The sequence below is a fragment of the Polypterus senegalus genome, chromosome 5, assembly GCF_016835505.1.
Source record: "Polypterus senegalus isolate Bchr_013 chromosome 5, ASM1683550v1, whole genome shotgun sequence".
Lineage (NCBI taxonomy): Eukaryota > Metazoa > Chordata > Cladistia > Polypteriformes > Polypteridae > Polypterus > Polypterus senegalus.
The window spans coordinates 152032953-152051423 of NC_053158.1; the positions used below are offsets into that span (position 1 = coordinate 152032953).

Sequence of the window (18471 nt, forward strand, 5' to 3'; positions counted from 1 at the left end):
GGCAGAGGACAAAGCTTGTGGGAGAGAAGTGGAGGCGGCAGTGAAGTAAAAGAGAAGTGGAGAAGGACTGAGCCTTGTGAGTGTATTGTGGCTGCGTTGTGTTGAAAAGAAGGAACAGAACATAATAAACATGTGTGTTGTGGACATTCTGAGCCTGTCTGTCTGTGTTCTGGGAGCCTTTCCACAATACATACATACAAATCACACACAATTTCAAAAAAAATTCTTAATAAATAGAATTAAAAAAAGTTAGGAAAGTTTTTGAACGTCCCTCGTATATAAACTATATATATATATAGTATATATGTGTGCGTGTGTGTGGTGTGCGCAGAATGCAAAGGGGTCTTATGACCCCTTGTGTGTCTTTGAGAAGCAGGCAGTACATACACATAGGAAAATAACAAACCCACAACAGGTCCATTTCTAAGGCCTCAGAAGACTAATAGACAGGGTAGTAAATACAGGCCGAGGAAATTAGCTAAGCAGTTAAACAGGACACGATTATTGGTACATTTAGATGATAATATTATTAAACTATATGTACACTATTAATTTCTAAATAAAGTATTTACTAAATGATAGAAATGGGGCTTTCTGCAAATAACGTGTCTGTTACTGACTGACATTCCAAAGCAGACAGATCTGATTTACAGCGTGTTGCAAAGAAATCAGCTAAGCACAAGACCCTTGTATCTTGGAGGTTATCCAAGTGTAGCTCGGCCTGCTGAACCTAACTTAACACCTCAAAACCTAACAAAGGCGTTATTAGGGATGAAACCTAAGCAGATCAGCAAAACTGACTGTGGGATTTATTCTCGTTTCTGTTTTTAGAAGAGTAAAAACAAGTTATCTGAATCAAGAATATAGTCCAATCCATGGTTAAGAGTACCAAGGAGGGATGAACGGTTATTTTAAATCCTAATTTAAATAGTAACAGACATTACTCACATTTGATGTTTCACATTAACATTTAGTCATATATCTGAGGGGCCTGAGAGTCTTGGATATAAAGTGTAGCCTCTACTGTTTTATACGTTTTATACACAACGACTTGTTGTGTTACCTGTCTAACATGGGCTTAAACTGAAGTAATCAGATAGAGCTCATGTTTTTTATTTGATACATGGTTGGTCCATTTGGTCTAGTATAATAATGCGCACTTGATCCCTTACCCCTGCAACAGCCTTTTTGTCTTTGGAGCTGCCCGTTTTCACTGCTTCTTCTCAGTTACTCTTATTGAACCAACCACTCTTACTGTCGAAGCATTTTCATAGAAGAGTGCGCCGGTGGTCACTACCATATTGGTCTGGTTTAAGCGACTCTAACCTAGCCGTGTCAAGGCTTTGGATTCCCAATGTGTGTGTCAATTTATCGTTATTTTCACTTATTCAATGCCCGCCATACAAGTTATCCGTCATCTGTATTGCAGCTATAAACTTTCTTCACAATGGCCTGAGTTTGTGCAAGAAAGTCGCTACCATGCTGCGGTTGCTAGCCTATAACGTCAGACAGCAGAATAGACCGATAAGACCAATTTTCTTATTTTTAGATCCTTATTTGATATTTTTGTTGTCATTTTCGACCCCCCTTCTACATGTCTGGCTAAAATACATAGCCACATACACACACACACACACACACACACACACACACACACACACACACACACACACACACACACACACACGTGTCCTTTTAGTAAGAAGGATAAGACTGAATGTAAAATAGATGGCACAAAATCGAGTATTTAGAACACCTCTCTACCACTGCCAGGGAGATGGTTTGATTTATAGCACTGGCCGTGTGAAACTTTCATGTACTCTGTGGGTTTTGTACTCTGAATTACTCTAAACAATCCTAAGAAAAATGCATCAAGATTAGCTGATTGATGACTCAAAACTTGGACTGTCTACAGCAGGTGTTTTTTATCTTATATCTGATGCTACTAAGAAATCATGTAGGCCTCTGAAGCCCTGTACTGGATAGAGCAAGTTCATAAAATAAATAAGTGAACATTCGAGTGAACATGTAAACATTACCACAGAGAATAAACTGCAGAAATTCTTTTTCATAATCACTATACTAGCAGCAACACAAATCCATTGACAGAGAAATTAAGAATATAGTGTCTATAAAATGAATTCACCCCCTTGGAGGTTTTTACATATTATTATTACTAGGGAGCTTTGCCCCCTGCTCGCTTGCCTGTGTCTGAGCTTCACGTTAGCCTCTTTGCGTTTCTGTCGCTCGCGTATGGGGATGTGGATGTACAATTTAAACAGATCTTTATCTTCATGGGAATTGTTAATTATTCATAAAATAACTATTTTACATTACAACAAGTAATTAACTACAGTATATTAAAAAAAGAGTAAAACATAATTTGTAAATTATGTTTCATGTTGCATTAGAGTTATTCATTGCACAATATAATTTTGTTCTGTTTGGCTTTGAAATTAACATGCAAATACATTTTAAACTTACATTTTTACTGTAAAACTTCAGTAAAAACAATTTTTTAAATAATATTTTTGTCAATATCGCATTGAATTTTGATTCTGCATTTGGACTTTAATCGTGACAACGCAACATATAACTACCTGAAATTGAATTTCATTTCTTATTCTCTATTTTAATAAAAACTCCTTTTTTGAATGCTTGGCTCTGAGATTTGTTGATTGTCTTTGCAAAAGCTATTCTAACAGGAAACATTTAATACGGATGGCATATCAAGATCTCCTTTGTTATGTAATGTTATCCGCGGAAGATTTACTAAATTATCTTTCTTGGATACATTCTTCTTTCTACAGTAAATCGTATTATTGTTAAGTTATTGTTAAGTTGTTGTTTTCATCTTTCGCACGATCACCACCAACTGTTTCAGCATAGTCTATTGATATGCATTTAACCAATCTGTCGTGTAACCGATCGACAATTTTGGCGTTAATTCATTTGACTTCATTGTTTCTTGGTGCTAGGACTGCCTGTGTACTCATTTCTTCTGTTGAAAACCCTTCGTGATTAAATTCTTCAATAAGATTCGGACATAATATGTCTTCTTTATTTGGGAACTTAAAGTGAGGAAAACGGTAAAATTTATAAGAGCTGAGAGAGCAACAACTGTGCTTGACAAAAGCATTCACACAGAAGAGAGGTGAGAGTACCGTGTGCATGGTTGAATATGGTTAAGGGGAGGGCGTGACTTGAAAAAATCTCACGGCCAAAGTCTCATCTCACGGGACTTGAAAAAAATCTTCCAAAAAGTCTTGTCTCGTCATAGGATTTTTTTTTATATAATAGAAACTTATTCATTGAAGTACAGTGGATTTATTTAGGCTTTTTAACAATGAGCAACAGGGAAATACTCCTAAATGTCAAAATGCAAACAGATCTCTGCAAAGCAACCAAACTTATTTATAGATATATTAAAAATAAAATAATGGATCACATAAGTATTCACCCAGGATTTAGTATTTGACGGCCATGACAGCCTTGATTCTGTGTACAGCTTTGTACATCTGGGTAATGCAGTTTTTTCACATTCTTCTTTGCAAGCTGCTCAAGCTCTGCTTGGTTACATTGAGATCATGAGTGAATGGCCTTTTTAAAGAACAGCCACAAATTGTCAACTGAATTGATATCTGGACTCTAACTCGGCCACTCCAGGACAGTAACATTGCTGTTTTAAAACAATTCCTGTGTAGCTTTGGTTTTATGCTTAGGGTCGTTGTCTTCTGGAAAATAAATCTTTTCCCAAGGTGGCAGGTTTCCTGCAGACTGCGTCAGGTTTTCCTCTGGGACTTTCCTGTATTTTGCTGCATTTACATTACCCCCTGACCTCACAGGCCTCCCATGGCCTTCTTCAGACAAGAATCCCCACAGCATGATACTGCCACCACTATGCTTCATGGTGGAGATGGTGTTTTTTAAAGTGCTGTGTTTGGCCTAAACATAACAGGGTGTTTAATCTGGTGGCAAAAAGCTTCATTTTTGTCTTACCAGACCAATTTCCTTTTCACTATTTAGTAAACTGAAAAAACAACTGCTTGTTTGTTTTTTAAGACCCTTGCATATATTATACAACAACAATTATGTATAATATAGCATGTTTTCATACAGGCAATGTAGCTCAAATTGCTTTACAAGATCACAAAAACAAAGTTATATGAATTGAAAAAACAAGTAAGATTAAGCAATAATATTAAAGAAAAAGTAACAAAGGCAAAAGGTAAGGTCAGATGGCCGGGAGGACAGAAAAAAACAAACAGACAAAAACTCCAGTTAGGCTGGAGAAATAAAAAATAGTAATAAAATCTACAAAGCCAAAAAGACCACCCAGCCCCGACTAAGCATATACATATTTTATAATGTGTAATCTGAAAAAAAATAAATGTCTGTAATATCTGCGGTGGGCTGGCGCCCTGCCCGGGGTTTATTTCCTGCCTTGCGCCCTGTGTTGGCTGGGATTGGATCCAGTAGGCCACTGTGACCCTGTAGTTAGGATATAGTGGGTTGGATAATGGATGGATGGATGGATGGATGTAATATTTACTGCATCAACAACAAGGAGCAGGTGAATTATTTTAGAAATGTGTGACTCATATTGTACTTCTGGGTGACCCCTTTCCAGTAACTGCTCGACTCCCAAATGTATAAGGGTGCCTCACATTTAGCGCAGAACGTAAGAGCATTTTGATAAGAAAAGGCCATTCAGCACAAAACAGCATGTCAATCCATATTTACCAAACTCATCTAGATGACCTTCCAAGGTGCACAACATTCTACTGTCTACCAACCTATTTGCTAAATCATTCCACATATCTGCAGTACGGTGCCCTAAATGAAGAGATTAACGTTCTTCTCCGAGTCTGCTTCTGTGTATAAAGTGCCTTTGTATGTTTCTGTCCAAGACTTATTGACTTTGATGGATTCAACAGCTTTTGCTTAATTTCTTTATCATCATATTGCACAACATGTCATCTCAATACAACCAAATAAACTGTGCAGCACTGGTCATGGAATGTCAATCAGCAGATTTTGATGGAAAAGACAAAGATATTTGATCAAAATGTACAAACGTATCCATCCAGCCATACCTGGATCAAGTGACATCACAGTTATATTTCTCTCTCAGTAATCTTGCATTAAGCTGATGTCACCATCAATGTACCTGCATCTACAGATTGATTTACCTTGGCGAAAGCATCCAGCTGTTCTTTGTTCCATAGGATCCTTAGCATTCCTGCACAGAGAGCACAGCAGGCCCCTGTAACAAAGATGGAGTCTGTTATTGTGGAAGAATAATTTTTAGGGTAGCACAGCATTCATCTTAAAGAAATAGCATAAAGGGTTAATAAATGTCGGAAACCTTTGCAGGCATCTAGGGAAACCATATAAAGGTTAAGTGAGCAACACAATGTACTGAAAGATGGCTAAGAAACTAGCAGATGTCCAGTAAAACAACCAGAATTGAGAGATGTTATATGCTCAGAAATTTCAAGGGTTGTGGCTCAACTCAGAGGTATAAAAAGAACCGCAATATAATAAAACAGAATTTTATTTTTTCATTTGAGTGCAAACCAAAGAACCAACCATATTAAATATATGCATAGATTGACACTACATGTAAATTCAACAGTTTATTTTATTCTTTGTTTTTCTGATCATTCTGACTATGTTGTAACAGAGCGCTGTTGAAGAATGCTCCCTCTAAGGCATTTTGCTGAGGAGTAATTAAAGGATATCATGAACAGTTTCTCTCCTGCCTGATAACTGATTTCTCCTGTTATGATGTTTCTTTCTTTACAAATATGTCACCTAATGGAGTCATGATACTCTAGGGGCCTGGGGCCTCATGCATAACGCCATGCGTAGAATTCACACTCTAACATGGCCTAAGCACAAAAGCGGGACTGTGAGTACGCACAGAAAAATCCAGATGCAGGAATCTGTGCGTACGCAAACTTCCATGTTCTTCCGCTACATAAATCCCGATGAGCTTGAAAAGTAACGCTCGTGCATGCGCCTGCTGTCCTGCACCAACCCTCCCAGAATTACGCCTCTTTGAATATGTAAATTAATATAAATAGCCCTTAAGCTCAGCATTCTGTGAAAAGACAATGGCAAAACCACGAGGAAAAATAGAACAATTTCAGTGAATACCAAGTGGAGGCAAGGAAAAATGTACTATCTGTTGGTTTAAACAGTGGTATAAACAAGAAAAGGAAGCTGATCGAGTGACATAGGGTGTCGGAGAAACTCGAAAGCTCAAGTTCACAAAGTCGCACAGTGCCCGAAATAAAAAAGAAGTCGCATATCAAAGTCGCTGTGAAAAGGCGAGTCGTAGCCCACCATCTGAGTGTCATATGAAAGCTTATTTGGGTACAGAGAAAAAAAAGGCACACAGTGGGGAAAAAGCACGAAATGTCAACTTTAATCTTGAAATTTCTACTTTAATCACGTAGTTTATTTTGTCATTAAAGTAGAACACCATAAACTTAATCTTAAAATCGTTTAATTTACTAGTTTCTCAAATCCCATCATAACTAAAGTAGTACGTTAAATGCTTTGTTTTGTATTTGATCTTCTATGTGCTCTATGTGTATGAATCACTACATGCTTCTTAAACCGGCTCTCTTCCTCCGACAGGACACAGAATCCATTACATTCATGATATTAGAGCTCTCTGAATAACTAAAATACTGAGATGTATACGTGATATCATTTTCATGATGATAAGAGTTAAAGCATGTTATTAAACATGGGAACACGGTGGCGCAGTGATTGTGCGCGACCATCGATAAAATAATTTATTGCAGCAGTACTGTCTCTTTCAAACATATTAACCCCGAATTCCTGTTCTTCCTTTTCTTTCTCCAATACCCAATCGCCACACAATCAGCTCTGTAATAGACGTTAAGCCATCTGTAAGCTTATAATGCCGATTCTTCAAAACTTTTAAGGAACATTGAAATATCTTTGCAGTACATGTTTAATTATTCTATCCTTCACGGCAGTCCCAGTGAAGCATATAGTGCGAGGCAGCAACAATCCTAGAATGGAGTGCCAGATCCTTGCTAGTGTAGCGACACCGTGTCCTTTAATTATTAACAATATAGATTATTTAAATAAAGTTAAAGTTTTATCTGTATAATATAATAAACATATTTTGCTGCATTTCATTTTAAAAATGATATCGTCATCATATGTAAATACGCGCTTTATAAAGTGGCTCAGGTTGTGCAATATTATAACTGTATCGCAAGTTTACAGTGAGGTGATTGTACTTATAAGCAGTTGGTGGAGTGATAGAATGCGTTTAGAGCTCTTGGGATGAAACTCTTTCTGAACCGCGAGGTCCGTACAGGAAAGGTTTTGAAGCGTTTGCCGTGTGAGAAGCACTTCAAATAGGAAGCATGGCTGAGGCAGTGTGTGCTTGGTGCTGTATACCGAAAATTCTCTTTCCGATCTGCTCCGAGTTGTGCAGTGAGAGTAATATGGAAAAAGATGATCCACTGTGGCAACTCCTAACGGAAGCAGCTGAAAGAAGAAGAAGACGGTGCAGTGAGATTAACAACGCTAAAGCAGCTATGGTATTTGGAATACTGTAGTTTGACCATTCTGTGGACCATTATATTGTTGCTGGTTAATTACAATCAGATGCATTAAACTAATAAACAATATGCAGTTAATTACAGCGTATTTATAAAGCTGCATCAGGAAAAGAAGGGATAACCACACAGGAACAGTAGCATTGCTTTGACGCTGGGTGCCGCCAGTCTGCAAAACCGAGTGGAGAACTTGCGTACGACAGGGTATGAGGTGCCGTGGAAATGTACGTGGCTTTACGACAAGTTTAGGTTTTAAACATCACGATTTGAACGCAGAAAAGTTTGTATGCAACATTTCTGTGCGTACGCACCGTTTATACATGAGGCCCCAGGTCTTCTGCCATATTAACAGTTCTGCTGGTCATTACATGAAACAACTACTTGAGACCATCTTGATACGATGCTTGAAGATTCTGAGCAATTGATAAATGCATGTCAAAAATGGACACACAAGATTAAAGAAGCCACTAAACAACCAATTTAGTAAAGGATATCAAAAGCACATGAGCAGTAAAATGTGCTTGCTTAGGATGAGAAGGATGCCTCATTGGATAGATTCATCAAGCATTTAATATATTCGGATATGATTAGCACTCCATCAGTCAGTCATTCCCAAACCTACTTAATATAAGGAGTCGTCTCTGGGGCTGGCACCTATCCTGGCAGCACTGGGCACAAAGCAGAAAATAGCTCAAGAGAGGGCTCTAGCATTTTTTATACATTACTTAGTTTACAGTGTGTATATTGACATGAATGGAAAAAAGGTAACATTCAAGTCTGTAAACCTTAGCTAGGGCTCTTAGCTCTAATGACCAAAATATCTGACTGGAGGCAACTGTTGCACCTTTATTATTCTAGTGTTTATTAATTTTAATTGAATGCAGTGGACTTCATAATTCTAATTCATACAATAACAATGCAAGCTGAATATCAACACAATTGTTAACAGGTCATTTAACACAACTTCTCAATACCTACTCAGCTAAATTTTGTTACAATCTTTCAAGTTAATATTTGAAAGGCTCTAAAGTATTGCTATTAAAAACAACACTTAATAATTTATTTTTACTTATTTCATGTAAATATGGTTCTCTGTATGAAGAAAAGCTTTGTGCTTGTGAAAAATATACCACTTAGACACTTAAACGGTACTACTTTTGGAGAGAATATGATTTAACAAGTATGGCGACTACTTTAGTTTAGACTCCCTCAACACTTCTCTTCCTACATTCCATATTGTAGACACAGTACACTTTAGACATGAAGACTATGAAGGTGACCAAAAATGTAAATACAGTCATATGCCAATTTACGGCCGGATGAGTCGAGACAATTTGTACTTATGGCCAAAGACCATAGGAAAACAATAGGATAATAATGTTCTAGAAATTGCCAAAACCAACTGCAGAAATCAATATTGTATTCTTATTATTATTACTTTACAGGGTCTCATATGTTTTCTGATTCTTGGAGGTCCTTTAAAGTTTGATCGGCGCTGGTCTGTGTGTATAATTCTAATGTATTTGGGCCGCACCGCCTCCCTTACCAAACGGCAGGTTCCAAATGGAGCTGTACATTGACTCATGACTGTATTACAGATGGGGCATCACAGCTCTTCCTGGAAAGATGATACAAATTGTTAGGACTGAAGTTCAGTTTTGTTGTTGCTTGCATTTTTGTCATTAGTATCATTTATTCTCATTCCCCTGTTTGTTCCTGGTTTATGTTCTATCACGTTTTAATTAATTTTGCTCCAGTCTCTTACTCCAGTTCCAGTCATTCAGGGCTCTCAGCCGCAGCTTTAACTGAATCGCCAATCACTTGAGAACCCCATTTAAGACTCCTGCTACAACAGCTACTTTGCTGTGACATTGGCTTCAGTATGCAATGTTGTTCTTCGACTTCCCATTCTGTGGGGTTAAGCAGACCAATTTCATTTTTTAGATTATTTCTGGTTTTTGACTGTTGGCTTTGAAAATTTGGTTGTGAATTTTGGAATTTTGCTTAGTAATTAATTTAGCGGTTGTTTTAAAAAAAAATATTTTCAACATTTTCCTTTTCTTAGAATTCTCTTATTAAATTTTAATTTAAACTTTTCTATTTTGATTTTTAAAATCATTAAGTTTGAAGTATGTATGTATGGAATTCTTAATTTAAATTAATAAAAAATAGTAATAGTTTTAATTGGCAAGGTGTTCTGGTGGAAAATTAAAACCATTGAGATTCAGAGACAAAAGATATTTAAGTACATTATTTCCATTTCCTTATGCTGTGTTTATTATGCTTGTCCTTATTTCCTTATGAAGCTTGTGTCAAGCAGTAGCAAATTTCGGAGCACACAGAAAATGGCTCTAAGAACTTCCTCCCCTTGACCATCCATCCATCCATCCATTTTCTAACCCGCTGAATCCGAACACAGGGTCACAGGGGTCTGCTGGAGCCAATCCCAGCCTACACAGGGCACAAGGCAGGAACCAATCCTGGGCAGGGTGCCAACCCACCGCAGTCCCCTTGACCAGTAACAATAAATTTGTGCTGTGACCTAAACAACAATCTTTGGCTAATGGGTAAAGCAGTGAAGCATGCCATGGGTTAATGAGCTTGCAAACACTATGGCCCTAATAGTTAACAACACAATACCACTGCAGGTGTCTAGGGAAGATCCAGCTTCCTCAATATTACGTGAAATCACTCTATGATTTTTTGAAACTAGATTCTCCATTACAAAGCCAAGGAAAGTCAATGCCTATCCTAGCAGCACTGAGCACAAAGAAGAACAAACTATGGAAAAGCCATTGGTCTACTAAATGGCACACCAATGCTAGCTCAGTTTGAAGTTGCCAATCAACCTGAAATGTTTCTTATTGGGATGGCGGTGATAACAAGAGGATATGAAGAAAACCCATTCAGATACAAGTGAAACAGCCCTAGAAATCAAGCTCATATTATTAGAGCCATAAGGCAACAGTGCTAACCACTCTACCAAATACAGTGTTTTCAATTCAATTCTATGTTAATATAAAACGTGAGGGAGGATTAAGTTTATACAATTTACAAAGTGACAGAAATGAACAACTTTACAATATGTCATTCTAAACTAAAAAGGCAACTACAATCTCACATTGCAAGTTCCGGTAATGAGTTACCCGGTCACACACTGTGCAAATTTTGGACATGTTCTCAGTGTCCTTCTTCCACATCCCAAAGACATGCAGCTTAAATGGATTTGTGACATGGTATTTGTATCAGTTCTACAAGTTGATGGACTTCATTTCCCAGCTGCCCCAAAGGGTATCGCCCTCACTGGATGTCTACAACAGGCGCAAGGCCTTCTGGGGACAAGAAGGGCTGCCGGGAACTTTAAAAGAGAGCCAGCTAAACAGATAAGGAGGACAGTTGTTTGTTTGTCATCACTGTTGCCGTTTGCCTGTGTGGATATTTACGTGGTTGTCCTGCATTACTGTTGTATTGGATTCAAGTTTTGTCTTGTGCCCGTCTGCATCATCTTTGTTGGAGGGAGTGCTCCAATGCATCTCAACAAGAAACACTTCAGGAATGGTAGGACAAACTTTATATTCACCAATTCAGTTCACAGGATCTGCCACCCTCCTCAGCATCATCTGCATCTGTTACATGGGACTGATTCATGGACATTGTTGTAGGTGTTTATTGCTGTGTGTTGTATTTGTTATCGCCAAAGGGGAAGGGGAGGGTTGTCTGATTTTTTTTTTATATTTGATTGCCATTTAATATATTATTCATTCATTTGGTGGATTTGTGTCTCTGTCTGTGAGTCAATGTGTGTTGAGCCAAGGCTGGGTGTGTCCCTGGAAGCTCCACCAAAAAGAATAAATAAATCACTGTTCCCATCGATGGTGTGAATCTGAGCGGCACTGGACCGCTACATATTGGCCCTCTAAGAATGACTGTGTGGTGAGCGTGCCCTGAGACGGACCACTGTCCTGTCTGGGATAGACTCTTGCCTTGAGCCCACTGCTGCTGGGGCAGACTCCTACAATCTTGAAATAGGACTGATAGAAGTTCCTAACAGTTGAAAGCTGTTGATATAATACACCTAAATAATCCCACAGTCAAATAATATATCTGTACTCCAAATGGACCCCCAACATTAGAGTTGCACCATTATATTTTAGAAAATTGACACTTAAGACTGACAACATAGAACAGATGCCCTCACCATCCTCTTGCTATTACAAAGGAATGAGATATGCAAAATGAGATATGTAAAAATAAAAAAATTACCAGGCGGCGTAACTGGCTTGCATCCGGTAGCTGACAAAGGAGGGCAAATAACGTTAGTGCAATCTGTGTGAGAAGAGTAATCAGACACCACTCCGACAGCACTGCACTGGCCATGATAGTCTACAGCAACGCGGTCTGAATAAGCGGCGCACACTGTGTTGTAGGTCTCTCCATTCTGACCACAGATGGGTTTATCCAGCTTGCATGCATCCTTTAAAAGAAGACAATGACAAATATTAAAAAATAAGTAATGTGTAAAAAATATGGTTATTCAGTCAAGTCCAAAGCTTAATGTTAAGTACAACAACAACAACATTTATTTATATAGCACATTTTCATACAAATAATGTAGCTCAAAACTCAAAGTGCTTTAGATGATGAATAAAGCAAGCAAGTAGGGATATGTGGCCGGTAAGCAAGTAAGTAACTTTCTTCAAGTAGCAACCTGAAAGAACACAGAAAATATGGACCTGGATTAACAAATTGCAAAAGCCATTTATAAGTAATGTACAAATGTTTGATTATTTTTGATTTGATATACTTTATTAATCTCTGAAGGGAAATTGTTTTTTCATATGACCTTTGAAGGTCATATACTGTAGTAGGCACCAAAAGAGATAAGAAACCATGGGCTTGACACCATAGCCAGCATGGAAAGACACTAATATTGACTTCATCTGTTCATTTTTTACCACTTAAAGCTGTTTAATACAATTGCTTTGTGTCATGGAAAGCCATACCGTATGCCAACAGGAATCACCCTTACATCTCATGACTAACACACACACACCAGATCAGTTGTAACCACTAACTAACCAAACAACCAGGTCTTTAGGAAACTGGAGTAATTTAGAGAACAGCACACACATACATAGGTAATGCTCACGGCCTACAAACACAAAACGGGACATGAAACTAATCTGGAGGATCTGGTGCAAGCCAGGAACCAACCCTGGATGGAGCTACTAGTCCAATTCTTCATAGTTCAATTATGAAACAATTAAAAAGCACATTTATTATATTTAAAACCTCCTAAATACAAAGCAAAGGGAATACAACGTGCTAATAAGACTGCATCTGGAGAACTGTGTGAACTTCTGCAAAAAAGACACAGCTACTTTAGAAACTTTGTAGAGAGGAGCAACCAAGTGGATTCCAGGCCTAAAGGGCATTCACTGCTCTAATCCAGATCTTTAAAATCTGCAAAGACATTGAGAGAGGAATGGCTAAAGAAAGGGTAGAAGACAGAGAGTCGGAGATGGAAAGACCTAGAGCAAGAGACAGATAGGCAGTGCCAAAACAAATGGAGAAAAATGGCAAAGCCATTCAGAGGGCACAAATGGTTGTAGGGATAGGTGGCCAGTGCAATACTTTTTGGAGTAAGAGGCACACAATGTACAAAGTTAAAATGAGTACGTTGGAAATTATGGCTTTTGGAAGAGAAAGAAAAGTTTTTAAACATAGTGCTCCATGATAATGAGGTAGATGAAGAGAAGTCACTCTTCCTTAATTAGGCACAGTGGCAAAAGCATGAAAGCAGCTTTGTGTAAAGCCAAATTGAGAGCACTGAAAGGTTTTGAACAGGAAGACAGAACAAGAGAAATCAAAAAGAGGAGAAGACATTAAAACACCACATGTCTAAAGGACAGGTCATAGCTGTTTATTAAAAAAAAAAAAACATGGAGGATGGAACACAGAACTTAGACTGCGGCCACTGGAATATTCTGGACTCTGAGTCACTGAAACTGCCTTCTAGATTGTTAATGCCTTGACGTAACCAACACTGGAAAGTGATGGACTATCCACTGCTATTGGGAAAGAGTGAGGTGTAGGTGAGCCAGAATGGACAGGACACACAATGTTTTTCAAAAGTGGCACCAAGTTCTGAAGGCTTACGGAATAAGAGAACTGAGGGTACAGAGATGTGGTTTTATTTTCAGGGAGGTAAAAAAGGGAGAACAGGGGGAGACCAAATAACTTTAGTTACCAAATAAGCCACAAGGTAGGGTTAACTCGAGGGACCATACAAGTCCAAATCAGTGTCTTGAACTTTTGACAATTGAGTTTTATTACTTGTTCTTACCTATTAGACCCTTGGGTTACGCCTGATTTCTTTTTTGATTTTTCCCATTAAGTTTGTCCCAATCTTAGTCATTAAACAATCATAATTTATGTTGTGTCCATAATATGGTAATACCACCTCCATCTTGCTCTACACCAGTGCTTCTCAAATAGTGGGGCGCGTTTGACCTCGGGGAACATGCTTTTTTATTTTTCTTTTAAATTTTTTTTGAATTTAGAATGCACTTTAAATTTTTTCTGTTACATTTAATAAAGCTATTCTTTGTTGTAAATTGGTCCATATTTCTTTCTTTTTTTATTCTCTTATACGTTAATAAGGATACAGTGTTATGCAGAGGTGTACTTATAACAATTTTACAGACAAATGATACTATTTAGAGTTGCGCGGGGGGCGCGAGATGTTTTCTTCTTCCTAGGGGGGGCATGACAGAAAATAATTGAGAAGCACTGCTCTACACCAATCTAACCAAAGAAGATTTTTAGTGAAAAAAAGAGTTTTAATCAGTAACTAGAATCTCCTTGCCAAATTAGCCATCATATTTATCCATACCCATATGAAAAAGTACCTGCTAATGCCATCTTTAGCCCTTTGAGTATTTGATTCAACAGTTTTCTAAAACTACAGTTTTCAAGAACAGAAGGAAAGTTGGAGGATGTGGCTAAGGCACTGGATATTAAACTAGATCGTTCCTGGGTCAGTTCTTACCCTGGTTCACAGTATGACACTAAGCAAATTACTTAGGCTGCTTATGCTCCTAAAGTATAAAATTTAGATAACTAGTTGCACCACATTCTAATCATGTACCATAGCTAAATGCATCAGTACATTTCCCCTTTGGAACAAATAAAGATCTACAGAACCACCTAATAACTGATGTACTGATGACTTAAAGACAGACCGACCAACCTTCCTAAAGACCGACTAACCTATCAATCTGCCTAAAGCCCAACAGACCTGTCAAACCAAAAGACCATATGATGACCTAAGGACAGACTGACCCACCAACCTATCTACCTGAAGACTGACCAACCTAGCTACCTAAAAACCAACTGACCTACCTGCCTGCCTACAGACTGACCAACCTAGCTAGCTACCTAAGGACCTTCTGTTGACCTAAAGACAGACTTATCTACTGACCTATCTGCCTGAAGACCGACTGACTTATTTGCCTAAAGACTTCCATTTCCTATCTACCTACCTACTGCACATATTAAGCATCAAGCTAATATACTAGCTACTGTAAAAATGAACATAAATTCATCACTAAATTTTTTCCGTCTAAATATTTTGTAAAAATGAAGGAATGCAACATTAAAATAAACCTGCAATCTACGATATTGAAAAATAATAAAAAGCCAAACTAATTCTACAGAGAATACAGTTGAACTGCCATGGTTGGAGCAAATGCACCCTGCAATGGCATGGGTCTCCATGTAGGACTGTTTCTTGATATGAGCCAAATGCTGACAGGATAGGCCCGAGTGTAGATTATGTGGATTATGTAGATGGATGTGCTAATACTGCAAAATGTGGTACAGTGGTTAATACCTTGATCTCATAGATCGAGACCTAAATTGAAACCCTGGCCAGATGACAGCCTTTGCAGAGTTTGTATGCTCTCCCTGTGTCTTCATGCTATGGCTGCCTTCCCACATCCCAAAGGTGTGCATGTTAAGTTTGATGGGCAACTCTGAATGGATCTGCTGTAACTGAGTGTGGACATGTGAATGATTGTGCCACGTGATGAACTCCTGGGGTCGGTTTCCACCCGTGTGGAGTTTGCTTGTGGTTCTGGTGTCTACGTAGGCTTCTCCTAATTTAAAACATGTGCTGATTGCGTTCACTTTTGCTCTACACAGGGCTGTTTCTAGTCTTCCACATCCCTGCATTGGAGTATTTTTGTATAGGGAATGAAGAAACAAGTGAAATAAAATTTAGTATATTATTTTGCCTTAAATGTCTGATGTTGTATTAAGTGAATAAAAACAAACAGCAAAGGTTTCGGGTAAAAATAAAATGATGACTATGAGAGCAGTTTCAAAGAAACATTTTTAAGCAGGGCAGCCTGGAACCTGACACCTATTCATACAACCCATACATAATGCTGTGATTTCAGCAGACAAAATGCCTACGCCTTTCAGGTCAGCGAGACACAAGTCTAGACATGGACTGTCTTAGTTTGACTAACAGATCTGTTAGAGTGCCACTCTCTGCCAAATAAATCACTTGCATCTGGCAGAAAGTTCTCTCAAGACAGATGCCAGAAACAAACAAACTTACGTAATGTCAGACTGATGAACACCGCCCAAATGCAGGACAGCTACCATCTGTTTATTAAAAATAGTCAAAACTTAAACTGTGGCATTTGATTCTTACCATCTCAGATAATTGAGTTATCTCTGAACAAATAAAATTCAAGTCATATTATCTTGAGCTAAAAAGTGAAACAACACAGAAAAGCAGGAACAAAGACTTCAAATATGCTGTGAGTCCAGCTAACTTATGTGTTGTTCCCTGTTTGCTGAATGTGACTGAGCTGGTTTAGCAGAAATCTTAACAAATAATATTGCTATGTGCAACACACTGTGCTAATGACTGGCATCCCGTGAAATTGAAACTTAAGTATGTGCAATTCTAATCACTTTACACTTAGTAAATAACTACACTTTGTCAATTTACTTACTGATAATTCTTGCTATATGTGTATTTTTACCTTGTTGGCATACTTAAGAGTATTATAATTCTCATCATGCATATATTTGTGCCTTCTTTGTCTGCTGCTGTCCCCCTAAAATTTCTTACAGGATTAATAAAATTTCTGACTTTCTATCTGAAAATATAGGCCATTAAGAATGGTTCTGCTGGAATCCAAAAAACTTGTAAGTAAAGAAAAACGAGCTCTCTCTCTATCTCCCTCTTCCTCAATATTCTTATCACATGTACAAATAAGATATAGTTAGCTTACACACAATTGTAGACATAACATTTTCTGTCCTAGGTATGACGTTAAATTACATCCGGAGGACAACTTGCAGGGAAAAGTTGGGGGTTGGTGGCAGCATTGGCACTCCTGCCACCATAAAAATTACACGCAGCTCCAAAATGGCAGACAAGACTCCTTTCTGGTCTCCGAGGGAGTAACTGTGCTGCTGCATATGAAGGGGATGTGGGAAAACCTTCAGGATTCCCACCCTTGGTGGAGTCGAAACTGCCAGAGAGGTTAGGCCTGTTGGGGATCGGAACTGGTTTGATGCTGAGGCATCGCCCGCTGTACAGCAGCACTCAGGTCCCAATTTGAGGTGGACCATCCAGGTAGGCACGTCAAACGTCTTGTCTCTCTGGCATGATGATCATCTTCCTCTGCTGTTGTAGGAGCTTCATAAACTCCATATTTCAGTGGTGGCACTCTCTGAGGTACACAGACCAGGGACTGGTCAGATCTCTGTAGGTGAGTACACCTGTTATTGGTCTGGTTGTTTTGACGGCTATCATACTCAGGAAGTAGCTGTTGCTGCAGTAGATCGGCTCCTCCCGATGATGTCACTCCCTTCACTGAGTGTTTTATGAGACTCAGATTAAGGAACTCTCTGGGTGCCTTGTCTGTTGTCTCAGTGTATACTCTGACCACTCAGTGGTTGGTGGGTGCCTGTAAGGCGACACGTCTCTGGTCATGGGTGACTTCAAAGTAACCCCTGGATTGAGAGGGCTCGCTATGAGGTCCTCATGGGTCTGGTGACCGCAGTCAAAGTGGCTCCTTGACTTTACAAAAGGTCAAGGGCTGCAGATTGCTGGATCTTGGTTTCAGCACCCTGAGCAGCATTGTAGGACTTTGTGCTCCAATGCAGTGAAGGAGACTGATCACATATTTGTGAGCAGACGCTGGAGGCTCCTTCAGAACTACAGGGTCTACAAAAGTGCCCAGTATGTGAATTCTGACCAAAGACTTGCTTCTCTGAAAATCCAGCTTAGATCCAGTAGGTTACCACTTACTAGGAAAATGAATCTGGACTTGGCCAGACTCCAGGATCAGGCTGTTTCTAATGAGTTTGCACGCAGTTTGTATGAAGTACTTGCAGACTTAAATGTGACTGCCAATCCTAATGTGATGTAGGAGACCTGCCGTGACAAGACCCTGAAGGTGGCTGAGGGTTGTGTTTGTGTTGCCGATGTTTCCAGAAGGAGGTATTTTTCTAGCAGGGCACCCTGGATATCATCGAGAGGAGTTGCTGCGCACAGCTTGGCAACCCTGCTCTGTACCAGAAATTGATAAGAATAGCTGCAAGCTGTTAGAGGAATCTGTGAGCAAGTGACACACCATATATGGTCTAATGATGCACATCCTGCTTACAAAGGAATGAAAGCTTTACACACATCTGAATCTGTTCCTCCTTACGGATGACAATGCAGTTGTGACCCACTGGGCTGGGCACTTTGAGCAGCTGTTTAAAGCTGGCTAGGATGTTGGACATCTCTGTGTACATAGTTCTTGAGGCTGATCCTCCGTTTAGCTGTGAT

The 18471-nt window shown here is 38.9% G+C and overlaps 1 protein-coding gene across 1 annotated transcript in view; it reads right to left on the minus strand.

Moving 5' to 3' along the window:
* reck (reversion-inducing-cysteine-rich protein with kazal motifs) overlaps nt 1-18471 on the minus strand; it is a 253720-nt gene that overhangs the window by 15311 nt on the left and 219938 nt on the right. Inside the window, exons 18-19 of the mRNA XM_039753505.1 lie at nt 11874-12084; nt 5193-5266 (exon numbers count right to left, since the gene is read on the minus strand). Of these exons, the coding sequence (XP_039609439.1) occupies nt 5193-5266; nt 11874-12084 (285 nt within the window). The remainder of the gene's footprint in view (nt 1-5192; nt 5267-11873; nt 12085-18471) is intronic.